At 41.8% G+C, this 22,187-nt stretch overlaps 1 protein-coding gene across 1 annotated transcript; it reads right to left on the reverse strand.

Annotated features, from left to right (window-relative positions):
- Positions 1 to 602: 602 nt before the first annotated feature.
- Positions 603 to 21,954, reverse strand: pibf1 (progesterone immunomodulatory binding factor 1). The gene is made up of 17 exons (XM_030780743.1): positions 21,706 to 21,954; positions 21,496 to 21,596; positions 21,109 to 21,307; positions 20,716 to 20,835; positions 20,053 to 20,186; positions 19,615 to 19,723; positions 19,232 to 19,413; positions 18,652 to 18,777; positions 17,877 to 17,975; positions 13,777 to 13,942; positions 11,991 to 12,141; positions 11,174 to 11,264; positions 10,902 to 11,004; positions 7,241 to 7,371; positions 3,526 to 3,610; positions 1,065 to 1,235; positions 603 to 690 (listed from the first exon to the last, which is right to left on the reverse strand). The coding sequence occupies exons 1-17, from the start codon at positions 21,952 to 21,954 to the stop codon at positions 637 to 639; spliced, it is 2,271 nt and encodes a 756-aa protein (XP_030636603.1). The 3' UTR covers positions 603 to 636.
- Between the last annotated feature and the right edge of the window lie 233 nt (positions 21,955 to 22,187).

The raw sequence follows: 22,187 nt of genomic DNA on the forward strand, positions 1-22,187 counted from the left end.
GCAGCGGTTATTAATGTTTCTCAGCGGTCATTAATTATTTTCATTATCGAACGTTGAGATGGCCCATTCAATACAGTGGAACTTTCTGCAGCATTCTGAGGAACCGTATAATAAATACATATAGTTTTACTGAATACTGCAGTAAGGTGTAATTACGAAGCGGTGATTAAGATGTCAAAAGATTTATGCAGCCATTACATAAGTAAATATCTGGGTGGTTTAAACATATTAAAATACATATTTTTCCGATGATAAAATAGTAGTGAGGGTGATGGCACAGCTTACTAGCACCAGATCAAACAACTTTGCCAAAGAAGTGACACGAAATCGGATTATATCGGGACATTTTGGATGCTTTATTTACCATAACAGTCTGAGGATAATCATTACAGAAAAAAAGGAAAAGTAAATACAACAATTCATTTACATTAAATGAGTAATGCATTTGTTTTGGTATTACACAACTAATGGTTACCATAACTACCAAAAACGATTCGCTATACAGCAGGCGCCGATTATGTAATTTTCTAGAAACTACTGAAAACACTCATCAGCTAATCTCTTTAAAAAAAAAAAAAAAACATTCAGACAACTTCAACTTCTAAAACTATTCTCAGTCCACAGCGATTTGATGTGTCATTTGGGCTGGTCCTTGGCTTTTCTGCACCATTCAGGGACTTCTTTATTGGTCTAAAAGAAAGAGGGCAACAGTTTACACAAGGTTTTCTTACGACTTTCAGCCTCTTAAGGAAGATCATAAATGACTATATTATAAAAAGTCTCAAAGTCTCATTTCAGCTTAAAATCCACAAAGGGAAAGAGAAAAGTATCGTGGGGTTGTAAATACTTTTTGTCATACTTCTTTCTTTTTTAATGATCTCCTATTGATGCTTATAAACTTGCAATAATGACAAGTGATTACATCTGCCGTTACAGTTTTATGGAGGTTTTGTCATTCAATGAAATTTGAGTTCTACAATGTGTAATGCATACCTGTGCATATCCAAAAGAAAAACACACACACACACACACACCCCAAATTGATTTTGGAAGGAGCCACTTACAAATACAGTGGGTTTGGGTCTGTGCTCATACTGGTCCTCCCCTATAGTTCTGCTGAGACCTTTGGGCTGATGGACCGCTGTTCCCAGACCAGTGTTATCTGACAGAGGCAGGGATTCATTCTGATGACGAGATCTCATGCTGAGAAGGACCTTCTTCATGACGGACAGCTCCTACAACCAATCAGGCACCAATCAAAAACTGGGTAGGACCACATTCAACCTCAGTAAAGGAGGATATCCAAGCACTTACACTGAAAACTTGTGATGTCTTTGTTTGCAACTGTGCTATGACAGACAGCGATGCGGACAAATGCAACATCTAGGTATCTACACGTTTGGTATTCTGCGGAAAAAGCCACTAATGGTTTCTGGCTTGCTCGATAAACATGTTTATGGGAGATGAGCGTGTCTGAAAGTCAAGTCTTCGGTTTTAACGATATGTGCGTAACCAAGGCCAGCGGTTTTGAATAAGGCATGTGGAAAGGCTTCTTCAATCAACTGTGAAAACCCACTGTACCGGTTTCACTTTTATCTGATTTGGAGAAGCAAAAGTGAAGGTCTAGGAGACAGACAAGACAGATAATTTTACTGTCCTTATCTCTTTGCACTGTCTAAGCAGCACTGTAGGTGGGCACACATGGTGCAGAGGCGAGAATGCCAAGCTTACTGTGTCAATGATGAAAATACTGGTAGCTACAAGAGTATTTGTTAATCTCCAAAAGGTCAACCGTCATGTGCCATGTCTAAACATGATAATTCATCACCAGTAAACGCCCCCCCCCCCCACCTCACACACACAAACAGTGGTTTAACTGGTATTAATGAAAAGGTTTGGTTAAGTAGAAAGAAAATAAAACTTCGCGCCTGTTGCCTCAAGGTACTCAAGGCAGAATTTTGAAAAAAAAGGAAAAAAAAAAAAAAAAATCTTTGGAGATGTTTCAACACGTCCTAACCTTTCTAGGGCCCTATTTCCACAAGTGGCTTTTTTTTTTTTTTTTTTTTTAAACTAAACGTACAGTTAATCAGGTGATCTCACTTAATCTTTGGGTGCTGCGCTGGAAGGAAAAAGGGAATAGAGCAACTGAAGCCCGCAGCATAAGTCCCAGAAGGTATCGCCGCAAGAACGCCCGAAGAGACCCTTCAGCGGTGAATATAGATGAGCTTGATCTTCGGGGGTCATTCAATATTTCTATTTATCACCCCTTGGCCATATGCGCTGGCATGTTCAAAAGCTGCAGTGCAGCTGTCTGTGAGGACTGCATACTTTATGCCAACATGCCGCTGAAAGTTGTGAAGTCGGCAAAGGCTGTGCCAACGGGTAATGCTGAGGGAATGTTTGGTTGAAAATAGCTCGGGATTTGACGAAGGCGACGTTATCGAGCTCTGTCTCTATCTCACTCTCTCTCTCTCTCACTCTCTCGTTCACTCTCTCTCTCACTCTCTCTCTCCGAATATCTGTGGAGTTGTGAGAAATATGAAAGCAATGACTCGCAGCGGCGGCGGCGGCGTCCGTTTTGTTGCGCCTGCCGCGGAACCTCGTCAACGGACGTGATTTCGATCGTGTGTTTTGTCTGGTTTTGAAAACTTTTTTTTTTTTTTTTTTTTACGGGTGTTGGAGAAATGACAGAAAAAAAAGAAAAATAATCACACTCATCAAAATATCAAATATTAAAAACATCATAGGGAATAAAAACAACGACAAGAAAATTTTCTGGTGAACAAATGACCAGCAACATGCACATGCAAATAATTAAGGGCTAGTCAGGCAGGCTTTTCCAGTTACACTAAAAAGGCTTTCGTGTTTTTGCTTGAGTAGGGATGTCATACACCTTCTGCCATTAAACTCAGTTTAAATCACAAAATCCTGTTCATGTATTCCGTGGATCTGAAAACCGCAGGAGCGGGTAGAAAAGTCAAGAGGTGTGACGGGGTAACGTTTGCATGTTAACGTAGATGCGGCAGGTGTCTCCTAATGCCAAGTGACCTGTGCGGTATGGAGAGTAGGATGTCTTGTGCAAACTTAAAATTGTAGAGTCATGTTGTGCAACTGTGGGTCACACCAAAGGACTAGGTAAGATGATGACAGTGCGTCCACACCCAGACGGGAACGTCAAAAGTCATTTTTCTCAATAGACCTCTAATGACGCATATCTCGCCATGTCAGATAAACTAGCGCTTCCGATCACTCCAAAACTAATTTATCTCTCTTGACTGTCTTGACCTTATTTTCTTAACTTGTGATGAATTAGATTGTTTCAAATGCTTGAGGTACTTCAATGAATCTCAAGTGCAATGTGACCAAATTTACACGTTCCCATTTCATTTGCTTAGGTCTCCAATCAGTACGACAATTCTGGAAAAAACTACTGTACAGTTCAGGAGTCTTTCCAAATATTGATGTGACGAAGAGAAAATGTTAAATAGCTAAAAGTCAGTCAATGGAGTAATTCACTGATTATACCTCTATGTGATTCAGGAGTCTTTCCAGGTCAGCAGCCATGTTGTTCTTCACATGTAGCAAGTTTGTCTTTTCTTTTCTTAATGAGCTGAGGAGGTAAACAACAACAAATCACAGTCAACAGAACTCACACCAACTTCCAACAGAACCCGCTGAGAGGGCATATTAACCGGGTGAGGTCAAAACCACAATATTTAATAGTTTTCAGTTCTGCAGTATTGGATACAAAGTATGCGCAGGAGCACATTGACTGACAGCTCACTGTCTTCTAATTATGATGATGTAACTAAGGCAGGTGCAATTCACAAATGCTGAAAGGCGAATTATCAAAAGGTTCAGAGGGAATCTCAAAGCATTTCTAGGAATAAGTTGCATGGTTTCTTGAACATTCTTGACCTTCTTCAACATTTGGGAGGAGCTGTCCAGAAAATGCAAATGTAGACTATCATATTTGTTTATTAATAACTTTTAAAGCAAGATATCAATCACGGCGTTATCATAGGAAGGAAAGTTGAGACTTCAAATTTTGCTGGTGTAAAAGCGAATTTTTCAGACCGCGGGTACACATCTTTAATCTTTACACAGCGCTATGAGATAGTGTAAGACCACTGAAAAGGGTTCACCTATGAATTTAAGGATTTAGACCTGAGACAGAAACATATGAAAAAACTCAACTGCAATTACCCTGTAGTTGACATAAGATACGCATGTCTTATGGAAGGGGGGGGGGGGGTAGCATGCACGTGTTATGTCTAAAATCTCTCACTCTCGCCGTCAAAGATGTAGTTTTACGGTCTTAACAACAACTAAAAAAAAAAAAACTCACACAAAGACAGCCTCGAAACAGTCGAATAAGAAACAACAGGTTAAGCAGGCATTAAATCTTTCATGTGGAACACAAACGAGCAAACAGCCGATAAATTCATCAAAGCATGGTCCTGAGGCCCAGCTCACTGACTGCTCAACAGCTAATGGGGATAAACCAAGCCAAAGCAGCAGCGCCGATAGGCAAACAAACAAACACACGGAGTTCATGTTCAGTCAGGTACAATCCCTGTGGCTGAAAAAAGTTTTGGTTTTTTTTGTTTTTTTTGAAAAAGCTGATATGAGCTTTTTTTTTTTTTTTTTAAAGGCAATTTTCTACCCATTTCTAGCCTTGGGTCAATTGATTAATCTTGGCAAGTTATTGCTTGAGAATCTTCATTCTGTCACTTTGCATACAAAATAGTACAGTAGAGAAAGAGAGAGAGAGAGAGAAAGAGAGAGAGAGAGAGAGAGAGAAGCGTGTGTGCCTGTGTGTAAAGGATGATGTACATATTTTTGAGTACATGATTATACACATACACACATATGAGCAGATTCACACACGTGCAAAGTACCATGGGTAATGACTGGGTGGAGAAAGGTAAAAGAGCCCCCCGTGGCATGAAATGTGTACAGAACCAGTGTTAAGCAACCCTGAGCATTTTACTATTGTTCAGCTTGCCAACTCTCACTCCCGCAAGTTCACTGACCTAGTTCGAAATGTCTTACATGAATGTAAAAAAAAAAAAAAAAAAAAAAAAAAGAAAAAAAAAAGAAAAATCTGCTGACGCGTTGATGGCAAGGCTTTGAACCAGTTCAAGGAACGAAAACGAAAACCAGAAACGATCGATATTTCGCTAGGAACAAAAACGAAAAAAATAAACTTTATATTTTTTAGTGTTCTGGAACAGAAACATTTCTTTGAAATAATGGTAACCCGGTTAGTAACATTATTTTTTCGTTCTTTTATTTATTACAACAAATGGAAATATTTTCTGCTGGCAATAACTTTGATGCAGAGTTTACTTCCTGTTTTCCTCTGAACATCACTCACCTCTTCGGATAGCAGACTTAAATTTACAGACGACAGGCGGTGATATAGCATGAAAGTTAAATGTGGTGTGGTCTCCCTGTTCACAACCACAGGAGGGAAATATTATGCTATGCACCTTATAAAATGTTGGTCCTAGACATCAACTTCATCAATGTTTGACACACAGTGTAATGACCTGGGTGTATATTCAGTGACGTCACCTCTCTGCTCTATGGGAGTCAGGGTTTACTTTTGTATGAGAAAGGACCCTGGTCTGAGCCATTGTCGGTATCTTTATGTTGTAAGTCTCTCTTTTTGGCTGCTGAAACCCTAACCTATATAATAATAATAATAATAATATTTATTTAGAGCCCAATATCACTATTTATAGTCTCAAAGGGCTTTGCATGTCTATAACAAAGTCAAATCAAAATTATATTATGCATAAGTTCGAGAAAATCGATAAGTCTTTAGTTTTGTTTTAAAGGTATTGAGAGAGTTTGGCTCTCTAACTTCTTTAACCAGCTTCTTGCCTCCTTGATCCCCTACCTGCTAAACTTTACATAGAGCTTTTCTCGGTTCTTGGCCCAACAATCTTAAACACTCTAAATATGTCACTTAAATCTGGTATTGTACCCTCCTCTTTTAAAACAGCCATGATCAAGCCTTTACGTAAAAAACCAAACCTTGACCCTGAAGCCTTAAATAATTATAGGCCAATCTCTAATCTCCCGTTTCTTTCAAAAATACTTGAAAAAATTGTAGCTGCTCAGCTGACAGCCCATATGTCCTCTAACAGTCTGTTTGAAATATTTCAGTCAGGCTTCAGGTGTTTTCACTCTCCTGAAACCACGCTTACTAGAGTAACCAATGATCTTTTATTAGCCTTGGATGCTGGTGCTACTTCTGTTCTTATTCTGCTTGATCTGAGTGCAGCTTTTGACACGGTCGATCACACTATATTGTTAAAGCGCCTGGAAAACCAAATTGGCATTTGTGGCCTGGCGCTCTCTTGGTTTAAATCTTATCTCTCTGAGACAAAGTAGTGTGTCCTCTATAATAATGTGACCTCTGAATACCATAAGCTTAACTATGGTGTTCCTCAGGGATCAGTCCTTTGCCCTCTTCTATTCTCTATTTACATGCTCCCTTTGGGTGACATTATTCGTAGTTACAACAACGTCTGCACTTAATAAAACTACAGCTAAGTCAATGCCTTATCTGGTGTTCATCTCCTCTTCTCTAGCGATTCCTCGGAGATCAACCACACTACAGGCTACCATGTAAAGAGAACTAATGTTGGAAATAGCTAGCTAGCTCCAGTTGTGCCCCACATAGCCCATTAGTAAGCTTGTTAACTGCGGCGTTAAAATGACATAGCCTCTCATGACCGAGAGGCCACAGTGGATTTCGGCCTGAGAACAGATTGGACTATAGCGCTCATAGGTAGTGATGCAATGCGTTTTTGTATGCAATGTGTTGTGACATTAACGATAGAGACTATACAGTAAAATATCTATCAACAGACATTTTTATACTGTCCGAAAAATGCATATGGTGATGTCACACAGCCCTACATGGAACATTATTGACTGGTATTTCATTTGGTTCTAACTGGTTCGGGAACAATCATTTTAAGGTGGAACGCAAAACCAGAAACGTTAAAATACCAATTCTGCTCGGAACGAACCGACTGGAAAAAAAAACTCTAGTTTGAAGCCCTGGTTCATGGTATTTTCTACTATATAGTCAGAGTGAATGTAGAGAACAGTTCAGTACATGTTTGGTTACCCTTATATTGAGTGGCAGTGTTACAAGAAGGGGTTATTTTTACTCAGGACGAAATTCAGGATCTGTGGGCATCTATGTTCTGATGAATACCTGACTTCGTCCTCCAGTTGTGCAACACGTTCTTTCAGGGAGTGGATCTGGGCATCCCGCTGTCTGACTCTCTCTATGAGGTAACTGTGTGGTTGCTGGCTTTGCTGAAGAAGCTGATTTGCTACTTCCAGCTAACAAAGAAAAAAAAAGAAAGATAGAAAAAAAAGTCACACACACACACACACATATGTGTCAGTCATCAGTAGTTGCTGTGTTTAAAACTAATACTGATAAGAATGTGGAAGTTGCGTTTCAGATCAATTCATAGGAAGCGCTGTAAAAGAAGGAGGCTTCTGCTTCCTAAACCACACACCCCCCCCCCCCCACCCCCCCCACACACGTAATAACCAAATATCTCCTTGGCATGACATACCGCTCACTGCTTTCATGTTTCATAACATGGTTATGGTTACAATGACAATGGTAAACTCAGCTTTTCAAGTTTTTTTTTTTTTTTTATTTGATAACCACCTTCTGACTTGTTGCATATCAATAAAGTCTCTCTCGCTGTCACTCTAAACTGATAACGCGCGGTGAGTCAATGCCTTATCTCTGTCTGTAGTCGTTTCCAAAAAAGGGAGACGGCAAAGTAATTAAGCAGTTTATGAAGTTGGTTTAGGTTTTAGTTATCAAGGGCGTCAATCACTTTGTGGAGTAGGAGACATGCGGGGAGACGGGTAGATATGATATCATAACCATATCTAAACGACAATAATATAAAACTCTGAGCCCGTCGTGAACGATGATCCAATCCCAAATCAGTCTGTCAGTGCTAAACAACATAAGCGTAGCAGTATTACACAACATGTGCATAGCTGTCCTTCATGGGAAACAACGCAGCATGCTGTCTTAAAGCTCAGTAGTATTCAGCATTACTCAAAAGCAAAGGCGGGGTGGGGGCACTGTTTGGTTGCGGGTGGTGTGTCTATTTTCTCCAACACAAAGGGTGGGGTTCCTTGCCTGATTCCTTGTTAAAATACAGACGTAGTGTGGGTGGTTCAGTGAGCAATCTGCAAGAATTTCTCTAGAGAGAGAGAAAGGAAAAAAAAAAAAAGGCTTCTCCCCTCATGAATCATCAGAAGCAAAGAGTTGCCAATCAATCAAAGCCAACACCTGAAAGGGCTGTTTACTCACGGCGGTGGCCACCCTTCAGCACACACAATCATTAAAGAGTTGCTCAAGGGCACTTGCCATTGGTCAGAGGATTAGCTGAAGGAACGGCTGATTGGACGAGAGGTCGGTGCGCTGGCTTTTTATTGTTTTGGGCAGGAAACGTGAGAGAGGTGAAACACGCAGAAGAGAAACGTGAAGTGCTGAAAGACAAACACGTACATATACACATGGATTGTGTGTGTGTGTGTGTGTGTGAGAGAGAGAGAGAGAAAAATGCCTGGCATTGACAGTTTGCTATGATGCCTTTTGTGTGTATGTGAATGTATGTGTATGTGTGTGTGTGTGTGTGTGAGACTTTGTTTTCAGACACTGATGAAAGGGAAGGCTCTCTTGTCTGAGATGTTTGACTTGTTTGAAAAAAAAAAAAAAAAAAAGCTTAAAGGCCAGGCCAATTTCTTAAACCAGATTTTTTCGAAAAGGTCCCATTAAATCTGTTCCTGGCTTCTCACATGCACTAAACTAGCAGTGATCAGAATGCTTCAGTAGCACGACTATCTTAATGCTTACCAGCACTGCACTCGCTGGTTACCACATTACGTAACCAGACAATGATTATAATGATTATTACTTCTGCGACAATATATTATTAGAAGGGTTTTTTTTTTTCTACCTTATCTTTTTTTTTTTTTTTTCCTGGAGAGAAACTGGATGCCCCTGTTCTGTAATCATTTCTTTCCTTTTCCCTATTATAAGATGAGAACACGATGTGCTTGGAAGAAAAGAACAATGATGGGAGAGGGCTTGTGTCGACTTGCCGTACCTTCCGACCGGAGCTGATCCGTGGCAAAAAAACCTTACCAGGCAAAAGCATCCTTGCATGCAGGAAAAAAAAAAAAAAAAAAAACCCTAAAGACTCTCTCTCAGATGTGGGAATGACATAAGAAAAAAGCAGAGCGCGATTATTTTATCACACGATAAACACGCCAGCCGGAAGATTAGCGACCAAAAGAAAAAGGGCTTAATTCAATCACGTACCATTGAAGCGTTGTGAAAATTAAAAATCTAACACTTTTACACGGTTTGGGGGGATGAGGGGGGGTGGCGCCAGGGCTCCTTTCATGTGCACAACATCATAACAGAATCTGAAACCAGCGCAACACCAACCCCTCTTAAGGTTTTACACTCACTCTGTGTTACATTCATTAAAAAGGATGGTTTCAGGTGAGCTTTTTAAATGCATGCGGGTACATAGTCTAGTGGACGGCTTTGCGGATCTAGTCTTCGTGAAGCCAAACGGATTCGACGCTGTATGTCTATGAATGCGTAGACATGTATTTCTATGAATGTACAGACACGTACGACCATGTGCAATACCGTGCTTTCCTATTTAACGGGCTATAAAGTGCTACTACATTGTGTTATCTGATATCATGATGAATAGTGACAAATTCATATATGTCAAGAGAGAAATTTATCACTGAAATCATACAGAGTTATCCCGTGTTATCAATCAATGTTTATGTAATGATATTGCTACATAAAGGATAACTATCAATGTTTTTATACTGAAACAATGTCACAATCTTGGCATAAAGCCTAGTGATATCAACACGCACACAAAACAGTCAGTTTGACTGTTTTAACCAAAGCTATTTAGTGCCGTGTCAGCTACCTCCATTTAAACCTGACAAAAAACAATGAACCAAGTGTCAGTCATACAATGCACAGATGTGCACGGTCCAATACGAATGCGTAACAGATTCTATGATCACTACATCATGGAGGGAAGATTGTCTGCCTGCTGTGAAAGAGTTTACCTTTCCAAATGACAGACTTTTTGCTCTTAACAACACAGAGCACTGCCACAACGGTTTGCCAGTCGAGTCACCGGGGCTCTAATTTACTAAACCACAGAGCGCGAAACAGTTAGCTGCTGCGTTGTTAACGCTTCCTGTTAACGGTAGATGTGTTTTCCTTCACTTTTCACTTTCCATTTCAACACATTGTTTACAGAGGTGCCAGACAATGGTATGTCAGTTACACACCAGCTTAAAAATAGTGCTAGCGCAGGCACCAGGGTGGTTTAATAGTAAACAACACCGTACCCCCCCCCCCCCCCCCCCCCAAATGCCCATCACCAAGGTCCCAAGTTCGAATCTCAGCGTTACTACCAACTAGGTCAGGTGTCACAAAGAACGCAACTGGCCCTGTTCTTGGAGAATCTGCCAGTCGACCGGTCAGTCAGTTAGGCTGCCCTCCCTGTCACAACACACTGTATAAACCCAGTGAAATAGTGAGAACTTCCACACATACTACGTGTCTATGGAGATGCTTGTACACTGGCAGGTGTACAAACTTATGGATTTGGTGCAAGGGGGTTGCACAAGGGTGAGGATTGTACAGAGTACTGGATGTGCTCAGGAGAGAAAGTAGGATTGGTGTGGCTTGTATCAATCCCACTGTTCAATAAAGAGACAAGTCAAAAATAAACAAATCTGCTCTATCGAGTTAAAGTCGGCGTTTGTATGTGCGCAGTGATGTGAGGCACCTCTTCGGAGACCTGACGAGCGCGGGTGGTGTGTTTCTCCAAGTCTCTCCTCAACTGTGTGTTCTGTTTCTCCAGCTGCAGTACTCTCCGAGCCAGGTGAACACTGGAAACACACACACACACACACACACCTATTTGATTAGAAGACAAGCCACTTGATTGAAATCCCATGATGAAGAAAACCACCAGACATGAAACAAGAGAGAGAGAGAGAAAGAGAGAGAGAGAGAGAGAGAGAGGGAGAGAGGGAGAGAGGTCTTGGCTGAGTTCACCTCTGTTTCAGTCGTCTTTTGGCAGTTGTAGGGACATTGGCTCCGTAGCCGTACGAAAACAAAACCCTCTCAGCTTCATTCTCATTTTCCACTGGAAACAAACAAACATTGGGAGAGGGGGGGGGGGGAGGAGAGTTTAAGTATTCACATGTCTCACAGACCACCCAATAAGTCATTTAACGAGAAGGAACAAGAACATCTAGAATTTGCATTTCTTTGACTTACAAATTGCCTAAAAATGAACTGTACTGGTGTTTTAAGGAATGCACGCTAAAATCTTACCCAAGGTCAAATTTACTTTGTTTTTAACCTGTGAGCAACTTTTGGGCATGTTCTGTACATATCCTTTTTTTTTCTTTTGTGTGTCTGTGTGTGTGTGTGGTGGGGGGAGGGAGGTGGGATAGAGAGAGAATTGGCCAACAGTTCAAGTAAACTATCAGTAAAAAAAAAAAAAGCATCAGGGGAAAAAAATATATATGTTGGCTTATTTCAGTGCATGAGTCCATCACTACAATTTCTGTGAGCAATGCACAGTCAGTCAAAATTCCCTCGGCTTACTCTAAATGCAGTGTAAAGTCAAAAATCAAAGGAGTTTTCAAGTCATCCTTTAGTGTTAGCACGAAGTGCTCAATCTATAAAACATCTCAACGTGTTCATTTTAGCATGCGTGTGTCATTGATCATGGTGTAGAATGCGTCACAGTCAGCCCCTTAAAATCGACGAGAGAATTAACGTTCTCTCGTGACCGCGCGGCTTCTACGGCTTTACGGTGGCGTGAAAACGAGTAGCGTTAAAAGGGCTTGCGAGGCGTATTTACTCTCTGCGGCCTGCATCGTGACGTCATCCAGTTCCCGCTCCAGCCTCTCGTACGTCTCCAGTCGAGCCTCCTGCTCCGAGCACTTCGCCTGGAGCTCCATGACGCGCTTCTCCGATGACGACTGCAGACCGTAAAACTCCTTTGTAAGGACCTGTTAACCAGATGTACATCAGCGCTGTCAGACTCTGACTAAGCGAGGCGTTGAAAATTCATTTTATTGTAGTTGAATTTCAACCCCCCCCCCCCCGAAAAGGTTTTCAGTTTCCAGGAATGCTTGCTTGTCAGGTATTCCTGTCAGTGGGCATGGATGCCTGAACGCAAAAACACGCCCTCCCCTAAACTCTCATGTGGCAACATATGCACCGTGGCATCATATTGGCAATCGAGCCATTCCGTTTCCTAACAGATCGTCAAAAACGATTTCAATGGTTCTCAAGCCGATTTCAAATGTTTTGCTGAGCTAGTCTAGGGGTTGCACAAGGGACACGCGTGACGTAAAAGCTCATTTCGACATTGCGACACTGAGCGTGTTAGTCACAACAGTAAAAGTCTGCCTCCGACAGAAGCTGCAAGCAGATTCTTCAGAGGTTGCGACATTACACCTGTCCTGTTCTTTTTGGTTTAAATTCTTATTCTGTCACTTTGAAATAAGTCAGGAGAAAGTGAGTAAGTTGATTTAAGCGTGTGAGATCACGTCTGAGGTCCTGTCACACACTGGGTATTCAGTTTATCAGGTGCATTTGGTGATGGCAGGGTGATAGGATGTGTGACAGGGATTGCCTCTCTGTGCAACACACACACCGGGTCCCTTAACACGGGTGCAGCGAGTTGTGGGTGTTTTAAGAATGTTGGACATGTCTGAGCATCTCTGTTATTCAGATGCATCCATTCATTCATAACTGAAGAATGTTCATCAATGGAATGGGTCCTCCTATAATTGAACAGCGTTTCTGGAGCGCAGGGTCAGGATCATCCGGCGAAGGTCAGTGGGACGTTAAAAGCGAACTCGGCTTAATGCGACCGTCTCCATGCGGTCGGCACGAAACGATTCGACTAAGCGTTTGCCGAACGAGCCGGAAGAAGCCAGCTAAGAGATTCTCCACCAAGCCCGGTGGGAAGCGACAGTCGGCGTGGTTCAGCGCCCCGCCTTTACACTGTCCACTCCTGCTTCACTCCATGTCTTAATATAATCAGGCTCTTCCTCAGGCAAAACCTGAGAGCCACTCATTGTTGGGTAGGTGCAATTAAGAGAGGAACCACTTTGTGAAAAGCCAGATTTTCCTGGTAGATTTGTGCAGTAAATCATGCGGGGGGGGGTTGACATGTAAGGGATGAGGTACAGTAAAAGAGAACCGGAGGGGAAGGGGGGGGGTTGTCTGTGTTATCCTTGAAGAGCGCATTTTTCCGACAGCTGACTCAACCACGATATGACATCCCGTGCATCCCGTGTCAACTTACACTGATGTTCCTTCTCAAATGAATTTGAACGCATTTTATGTGTTTTACCAGCTTCCACCACCAAATATAATTCCACTTCAAAAACCTCTGGCTGTTAGCTCCATTTTGTTTGTTACTAAAACAAACGTCTCAGAATCAGTTTAATTATTAAATTGAGCCAGACACCTCGTTGCCAATTCAAAATGGATTCAATTCAATGGTTGTTGTTCACAGACCATAACAATGAGCCAATTGCAGCTGAGTGACCAATAAAAGTTGAGCAGTAAACAAAGGCATGGGGTTGACACGCATTACTGAATGGAGTTGAATGGAGCTGAGTGGAACCTGCCTCCAGTTTCCTCTGCTGTTTCTCCTGCTCTATCTGACAGAGGCTGAGGTTCCTAGTCGTCTCCTCCTGCACCATCTGAGCGCGCTCCACCTCAAACGACTTCAGTTTCACCTGGTTCAACAGCTCAGCCACTCTGCTGTCTGTGCCCATCTGTAGCTGTCTGAACCTGAACGCAGAGACAAGTCACAGAAGATCAGGGGGTGCAGACACACACACACACACACACACTCATAAAGAGGCACACGCATGTACACATAGACACAGAGGCATACACACACACACACACACACACACACACATACATGTAGGTGTATGTATGTATATGTATGTATATATATATTCTAAATATATATACACACACCCACACGTACAGGCATAGGCACACACAGACAGACAAACACAGAATAGTGAGCATTTCATTTGATCTTACAGCATTACAGATGACGGTACATTTTTCTCACTCACAAGACACTTGCACATCCTTCAGACTAGGGTGACACTATGAAATATAAATAACCCACTAATCCCTATAACGTATAGCCTCATCCTACTATTTACTGAAATGATTTAAAATATCGACAGTTCGTGTTTGGGTTTTTTTGGGTTTTTTTGTTCACATGCTTGTGAACAAAAAAAAGATGAAACCACTGAGGATACTCCCTGTGTCAGAGGAAGGTCAGCCCTAGGCCAAAAGGCAGTCTGTAACAGTAATTCACGCTGTGTGTGTGTGTGTGTGTGTGTGTGTGTGTGTGCGTGCATGTCCAAACACGCTGTCACGCTGATAAACCAGCCCTCACTAATAAAACAACACCAACTATCACATGACACTGGAGAGAGAGAGAGAAAGAGAGAGAGAGAGAGACAGGAGCTGATACTGTTAACTCCCTTACTAAAAGCTCTAACAGCAAAGACCAGTGTTGACACTCAATTCTTTTGTAATAATAATACACATCTAATTAATACACTAGTATATTCATTTTTTTTTTCTTTTCTTTAGAGAAAAATGAAACAAGTAAGGCTTATAATACATTGTATCAGAAAAGAACCCTGTTTTATTATTAAATATAAATATGATCAGAAAAATGCATGTATATTTAAATTGAAATCAAACGACACATTTGCAAGCAGAAGGAGATACTTTTGTACTTTGGAGTGACCTCTCGTTCCTAATTTACTCTTTCCATTTATCAGCTTCAATCGAAACTCAAACCAGGATTTAAACATGATGCCATTAAAAAAAAAAAAAAAAAAAAAAAAAAAAAAAACACGCAACAGCCACATTTTTTTTCTCCCTTCCAAAAATAGGAGCTGGACCGTAGAGGCTCGGCCAGAAACCCCCTCGCCCCCCCCCCCCTCCCCAAAACCCCCTCCCGACCCCCTCCCTCGGCAGCAAGGGAAAGCATCTGTCATTTTTTTGCCCTCAATCCAGCTCCTGGTTGAATGTGAGCAATCCGTTTGCCCCCAGCGGGAAAAACGCAGGGTATGCCCAACAACTGTGGACCGAGGATCTGCAGGAATGCAAAGCATGTGCCTTAGGCACAGTGACACCCCCAGCCTCTGACATGGGCAAATAAGGGCTGACCACGAGGGAGGAGGTGAGGAGAGGAGAGGAGAGGAGAGGAGAGGAGGAAGGAGGGGGACCGGATTTTAGAGGAGAGGGGGGAGTGCCTTTTTTTTTTTTTTTTTTTTGTAAGACACGTGACCTCTCCCACAAACTTGGAGGATCGAGATAAGGTTTGGAATGGAAGCCTATTGCGACACGACGGCAACCGATCAAGTCGATTATTGGCTTTGGCACCATCGCAACTGCGAAACAGGGTTACTGACGTTTAAGAGTGTATTTTGTAAAGGCTGTGCCAGATGTTTTGTGTTTTGAGAGACAGAAAGAGAACATTCAAATTGGCAATTTTCAGCTGAACATGTCGTAGCTTAAAAAAAAAAAAAAAAAACCCACTTGATCTCCTCAGGCTGTTTTTGGAAGGTGATAGTTTAAATGCTCTGCCTAATTTCGTAAAACGCTCGCATTCAAATCATAAGTAAGAGAGAAAGGGAACTCGGAGATAGGGAACTTTCGAGAAGGTACACCTGCCAGCTTTCGCTTAATCGCTCAGAACAGTACATCCTGCTCCTATTAGTTCAGCTCTGGCTCTGTTTTAACACGGCGACGCGTCCAGCGTCAGCACTCGCGACCCGTCATCTCTACAGTAGACAGCGCAATCCCAGTGTCTCTGCTGCTTCGCGTTACATTACAGCTGGGACAATTAAGTGGAATGCCCTGGACGAGCCAGTTCAGCTAGTTTGAATCAGAACCAGAACTGCCTCGATACAAAATCCATGAGCTTTGCCCACACGCACTCTGTCAAGTCCCGACATGGTCACTCAAAGTCTATTGTGCGCTGACTCACTAGATTGGATTATGTTTCCATAGCAACGACAGTTAAAAAACTTCTAACTGACAGAACTAGCGTAAATGCAAAATGCTAATAAAATACCAACGCGCTCGGTTTTATCGGTATTTGTGATGTAATAAAAGCATTTTGTTTTGTTTTTTTAGTGAATTTACAACTCCTGATTGTAAAATTTAAAAAAAAAAAAGTCAAGAAAAAAGAAAAAAAAAAAGTCAAAGGGAGTATAAAATGATGGAAATAATGATAAAAAACAAAGTGTTCTTCTTAATGGTTAAACATTACTGAACCATTTCAGAGTTCAAGTTTAATGGGCATGTAATTTCAAATGTCATGTTTAACATCCCTGTTGTGCACATTCTCAACCTTCGAAAAAAAAAACACGACAAAAAAAACCAAAAACGTGGGAACATATGTTGCGTGTCTAATATCGCTCTTAAAACGCCCTGCACCTAAAGTAATTACAGGTATTAATGTCAAGCCATCAGGCTCTCTCTCTCTCTCTTTTCCCCCCTCTCGAAAAAAAAAATTCTCGCTTACGTTTACATGTTTTAGACCTGTTCAGCGGGGTAACACCTATCTTCACGTGAAACAAGTATCATTACGGAAAAACTGCTTACACCATAGTAACATGTACATTTTGTTTTCCCTCAGAACACGGTAACAACCACTGAACTCTTGCTCGCTATGATTAATCAACTCGCAAAAAATGTACCCACTAATTTAATGCTCAGAAAATCACAGCGTTTCTCTCCACCCCCCCCCACCTCTGTTCTCACTGACACTCACATTTCTGTCAGACGTTAACGCACTGTAAGATCACCGGAGTAGACCTCAAAGGAATCCAGTCGGGCAGGTAATGTATGGCTGCAGGAACAGATAGAATGTATCCTAAGGAAAGTTTCTTTTTTTTTAATATGTTATGTGGTATACGTAAGGCTTTTTAAAGGAGAGAGAAAAAAAAAAACAGAACAGTACTCATGTGCATTTAGAGGTGGTATTTGAGACTTTCTCTCTCTCTCTTTGAGTCAATATCTTTACCACTCGTAGCATGGCCATAACGTTGTTATTAATGTGCCGTCTGAATGGTTTTGCGCTGAGAGTTTTGTGTTTGAATGCTTCCTATTCTGAGCGGCAGCGAGAGAGTAACGCGTAAGGTTGACAGCTGTCCTGACATTTGAATTTGGCTGATTCCTTTGCCTCGGGCTAACGCTACTTTTGCTGCCATCAAGCCAAGGTAGCCAAGACAGAGAAGAAGCAAAATTTATGGCTTGTGCTTTTGAAACAGCATGAAGGCTACGACGGCAGCTGTCCAAAAAAATGTGAAATGAAGACAGACGACGTGTTCGATCTCATATACACCAGAAAAAACAAGAGATAAATAAGTTCAAACATCTGCATTATCAAAATAAATAAATAAATAAACAAATAAAATAAACAACCAACCAAAATCCTAAAAATGGTTTATAGCCATTCTTCCATTTTTGTGTGTGTGTGTGTGTGTGTGTGTGTGTGTGTCTGAGCAAAATCAAAAGGTAAACCAGTTAATCCCATTTGTGAAATCCACCCAAATCAAACACAATGATGTTACACCTCTGTGTGTCACAAACATGAATCACACACACACACACACAGAGGGACGAGGCAGTGGTTAGAGGTGTGACTTTGAGAACTTAGACATTTTAGGAGACTCACTGTTCCAGGAGCTGGTCATATTTAGCCTGGATGTCTCTTTCAGTGTTCACTGCCCTGTCTTTCTCCAGGACCGCATTATCCCTCGCTTCTCGCAGGTTTCTGCAAACACACACATACACGCATTCACACACGTACACACACAAACACGTACAGACACACACACACAAACACAAACACACACACTAGACTTTTTACTTGTCTTTCTCTGACTGAAGCATTAGGAAACATAAAGAGATGAACATTTTTATAACCTCCAGAGTATTCCCAGTAATTCCATGAGAATGAAGCAATCTCGCAGAAGGGATTGTAATGTTACGTGTGACTCTCAAACACTTTTCCAAAACATGTGGTGGTTTATTTTCAAAAATTTGACTTCAGTTCTTGCCAAAAAAATGTGACTTGTTTTCCAAGACCGATTAAGCGCGTGATTCATAACCATTTTTACAGTAGTAACTGTGGTGTTGTCTTACTGCATCCAATCCCCAGCTGTATGGACTTGAGATAAGAACAGAAAATAGGTAAAGTGCACCCCTAGTGGCTGTTTAGAAAACAGCATCTGTGTATTTTCCCAGAGTCCAGACATAAACATCCTCGGTGTACAACTTGTTGCATGTCCTACACAAAGTAAAACTTAATTAAGGGATTACAACCGAAATAGAAAGCAAACCAGATAATCCTTTTGTCTAGAATCCACCCGAATTATGTAAAATGACATGTGTTACATAAAGATGAATCATAATTGTAAAGTGATACATGAGAAGTAAGTTTGACTCACCTGTTTTCTCTCTCGTACATCTCCTTAGACGTCCTCTGGAGACTCTCAATCTCGTGACTGGTCTTCAGACGAATGTTTTCCAGCTCGTCACGCAGTTTGTTCTCGTATTCAGTCTTGTAGTGATCCCTAACGGACAACGTAACAACGGTTAAGAGCAGAAACAACAACAAACAAAACCACCGTCACTATCAAACACGAGCGTTTCTTCATGAACACTTCAAGTCAAGATGTGCTCACCGGAGCTAATACCTAAATGGGATGTGGAAACTATGGATGTCTCCAATGCCACGTTGCCACGACGAGAAACACACACGAAAACAGCCAATTACCCAACTATTATTCAGCATCAATTTTGCCAGGAAATCTCACTGAGTAACGATTAGACTAACCATACATTACAAAGGCTGTCCTCCAATGGTTATTCTGGTTGAACGGTAACTAGACCGTAATTCATGTATAAAGACCAGGGGAGTGCTACACACAAAAGGTGTATAAAACTGGTATGAACCATCACATTCGACACTAAGCAGTTGTGTTACATGCGAGCTAAAGCACAGACGGCCTGTCTTCGGACGCTGACCTGGAGGCCACGTATTTCTCATAGAGCTCCTCCCTGGCTTTCTTTGTGTCCTCCAGCTGGGCCTGCAGACGCTCCAGCCGGTCCTCCTCATGAGCGCAGCGTACGTTCAGCTCCATGTTCTGCCTGTTCAGATACTCCTTATCCTTCTGAAGGAGAGTCACTGACTGCTTCAGAGAGGCCACCTACAGAGACAGACAGACAGACACACAGATACATACATACATACATGTATGACAGATACATAGATTAGAGAGTTATACTGATATATTACATAATGTTGTATGTTTCTTTTAACTCTCTGTTGTAGATCACAGACTTTGGTGTCTTTTGGGGGGGTGTGTGTGTACAGGTCTATTGAAGATGTCTCTTTTCCTGTAGTGTACCTCTTTGCTGAGGTCATTCCTCTCCCTTGTCAGAGCCGTGTGAGTGAGGTCCAGCATCTCCAGTTTATTTCTGAGTTCTCTTACTTCTGTTTCAAACTCATCTCTCTCTCTGAGGGAGTAATGAAAGCATTTACATTACAGTCCGCTTACACACACACGCAAGCACACGTGCACGCGCACACGCACACGCACACACACACACACAAAAACCCAAACACAATTAAAGCACTCAGACATATTTAACAGCAATAACTAATCAACTGATGTCTCGCAGTGAAAACCCCTACAATACATTTCTGTTTTGATCAATCAGGAGCCTTCTAACCCTTCGTTTAACAGCAATTTGAGAAAAAAGCGCTTTGGGGTCACCACATAACGTATTTCTTTCGGGGTAAAGTCTCCTGAGTTGCACTGCCTGTCTGTGGCTGCGTCCCGTACCGTTTGACCTTGCCGTAGTTTTCTCGTCTGTAGTCTCCTTCCTGGATGAGCTGTTTGGTGTCGGCCAGTTCCAGAGTCAGTCTCTGAGCCCGAAGCTCCAGCTCAGAACGCAGTCTTCTCTCCTCCTCATAACTCTAAACACACACACACACACACACACAGACACAGACAAACCGATACTGAGTGTCATAGTAGAAAATGACGCTGTTGGAGAAATCTTTCTGCTTGCCAGTGTGAATTAACAGACTCCATAAACCTGTAACATGTCAGACTTCTTTTTTTTTTTTTTTTTTTTTTTTTTATCATCACACAAAGTTTAAACCTTTGGATTCAGCTTCTTCTTGCTTCCCTTCTGGATGTGACAATTTCTGCTCTACCTCACACTAATGTTTTGTTTGTATCTTTTAATTCCACTGAGCAATGGAATTATGCCGTTTTAATCACATCGCACTGAAAATGCACACTAAATGACGCTACAGAGAGCGCACTGTAGGCCTATGCACTGTTTTGGTGTCTCGGGCAGCTACGTGTATCATCCTCAGGGAAGATAAAATTCATCCTTCTCCGTAATCTCAGGACACAAGACAGTCGCGGTCAACTTGCTATGTTTGTTAAACGTATTATCTTACGTAGAACGCTCTACGTTATGAGGGATGCCTGTACCTCCATCAGTGACTTTAACTGGCTCCTGTGACTGTCCAGGTCCTCAGTCAGGCTGCTCTTCTTCGTCTGGAGATCTGTCACCAGAGCCCTTAATGGAGTCACCACTTCATAGAACCGAACCTGGACCCCAGCACACACACACACACACACACACACACACAGTTTCCAATAAAAACACAAAAAAAAAAAAAAAAAAAAGACTGGCACCAGTTTGTTGCCTCATTATAAGACCATCTGAAGTGAAACAGCACAGTTGTAATTAAAAATTTAAGCCTTAGCTCTAGTTACTCACGGGACCCTGTAAATGTCCTGTAACTCCCTTACTCAATCATACATTTCTTTATGTTTCAGTGCCATTCACATTACACACACACACACACACACACCACTCACCGCTACATATTCAGGAATGGAGAGTTTGTCTTCAGGCAGACCTCTCAGTTCAGAGTGCCTCTCCTCAGTCAGTTCCAAGTCTCTCAGACTCCTGCGTAGATCTCCTGCCCTCTCGCAGAGCTGCCTGTTCGTGTCCTCCAGCTGTTTCTGCCGTAGCAGGATGGTATCCATCTCCTGTTTTCTCAAGGCCTGCTGTTTCCTGTCCCAAAGACAGTGTACGTACGGCTTCATACACCGACCGTTCACACCGCAATAACCGCAAGGCGCTTGTCACTTATTGTTGTCGTTATTGAATGTTTAGTGAAAACTACTTCTAATTATCCTGGAATGCCTTGAATGCTTTGGAAGTGCGTTTGTGACAAAATGGGTTGGTGATTGGAAACGGACCTGTTTTCGTCCTGTTGGAGTTTGAGCTGGCTGTCAAGGCGTAAGGCAAGGACCTGTTTCTGATGGAGAGCATCATTCAGTCTTTCCTCAAGCTCCTCAATCTGAAAAAACAAAAACACAAATAACAACAGCAACAGATTGTTTGAAGACTTTGCATCAACTACAGACAAATATCAAAAGGTACTGATTATAAGATGAGGCTTATCTTACCTTGGTCAGGTGGTCCACTTTGAGATTATCAATAATTAGATTTTTCTGTGATAGCTCTATTTTCAAGAGTTGAAGGTTATGGAATAGTTGCTTCCTTTCAATGAGCTGCTTTGTGACTTTCTGAGATCCATCTTTCTCATCCGAGGATGAAATGTCTTCTGTTGGAACCGTTGTTTCTAAACTAAAGTCCTCTGACTCCAGAGAACTAGAGATGTTCGCCGTTGGATCTTTTTGCTTTTTGGGCGGCATTTTTAATATCTTTCAAGTGTCAAACAAATAAGGCTAATCTGACGGCGTGAGGTGACCTCGGGCTATTTAACGTAATGAACAGAGTGAAACCACTATTATTGTACATGCGTCTCAAGATATCAGCCAACAATGTTACAGTTCGCCTACAAAGGCAAATGGAGCAATTATTTTGTTTTGACCTTCAGTTGTATGACAGCGAGCAAACGGTGCCGTTTAAACGAAGACTGGATTAG

This window comes from Chanos chanos, chromosome 7, assembly GCF_902362185.1.
Source record: "Chanos chanos chromosome 7, fChaCha1.1, whole genome shotgun sequence".
Taxonomy (NCBI): Eukaryota; Metazoa; Chordata; class Actinopteri; order Gonorynchiformes; family Chanidae; genus Chanos; species Chanos chanos.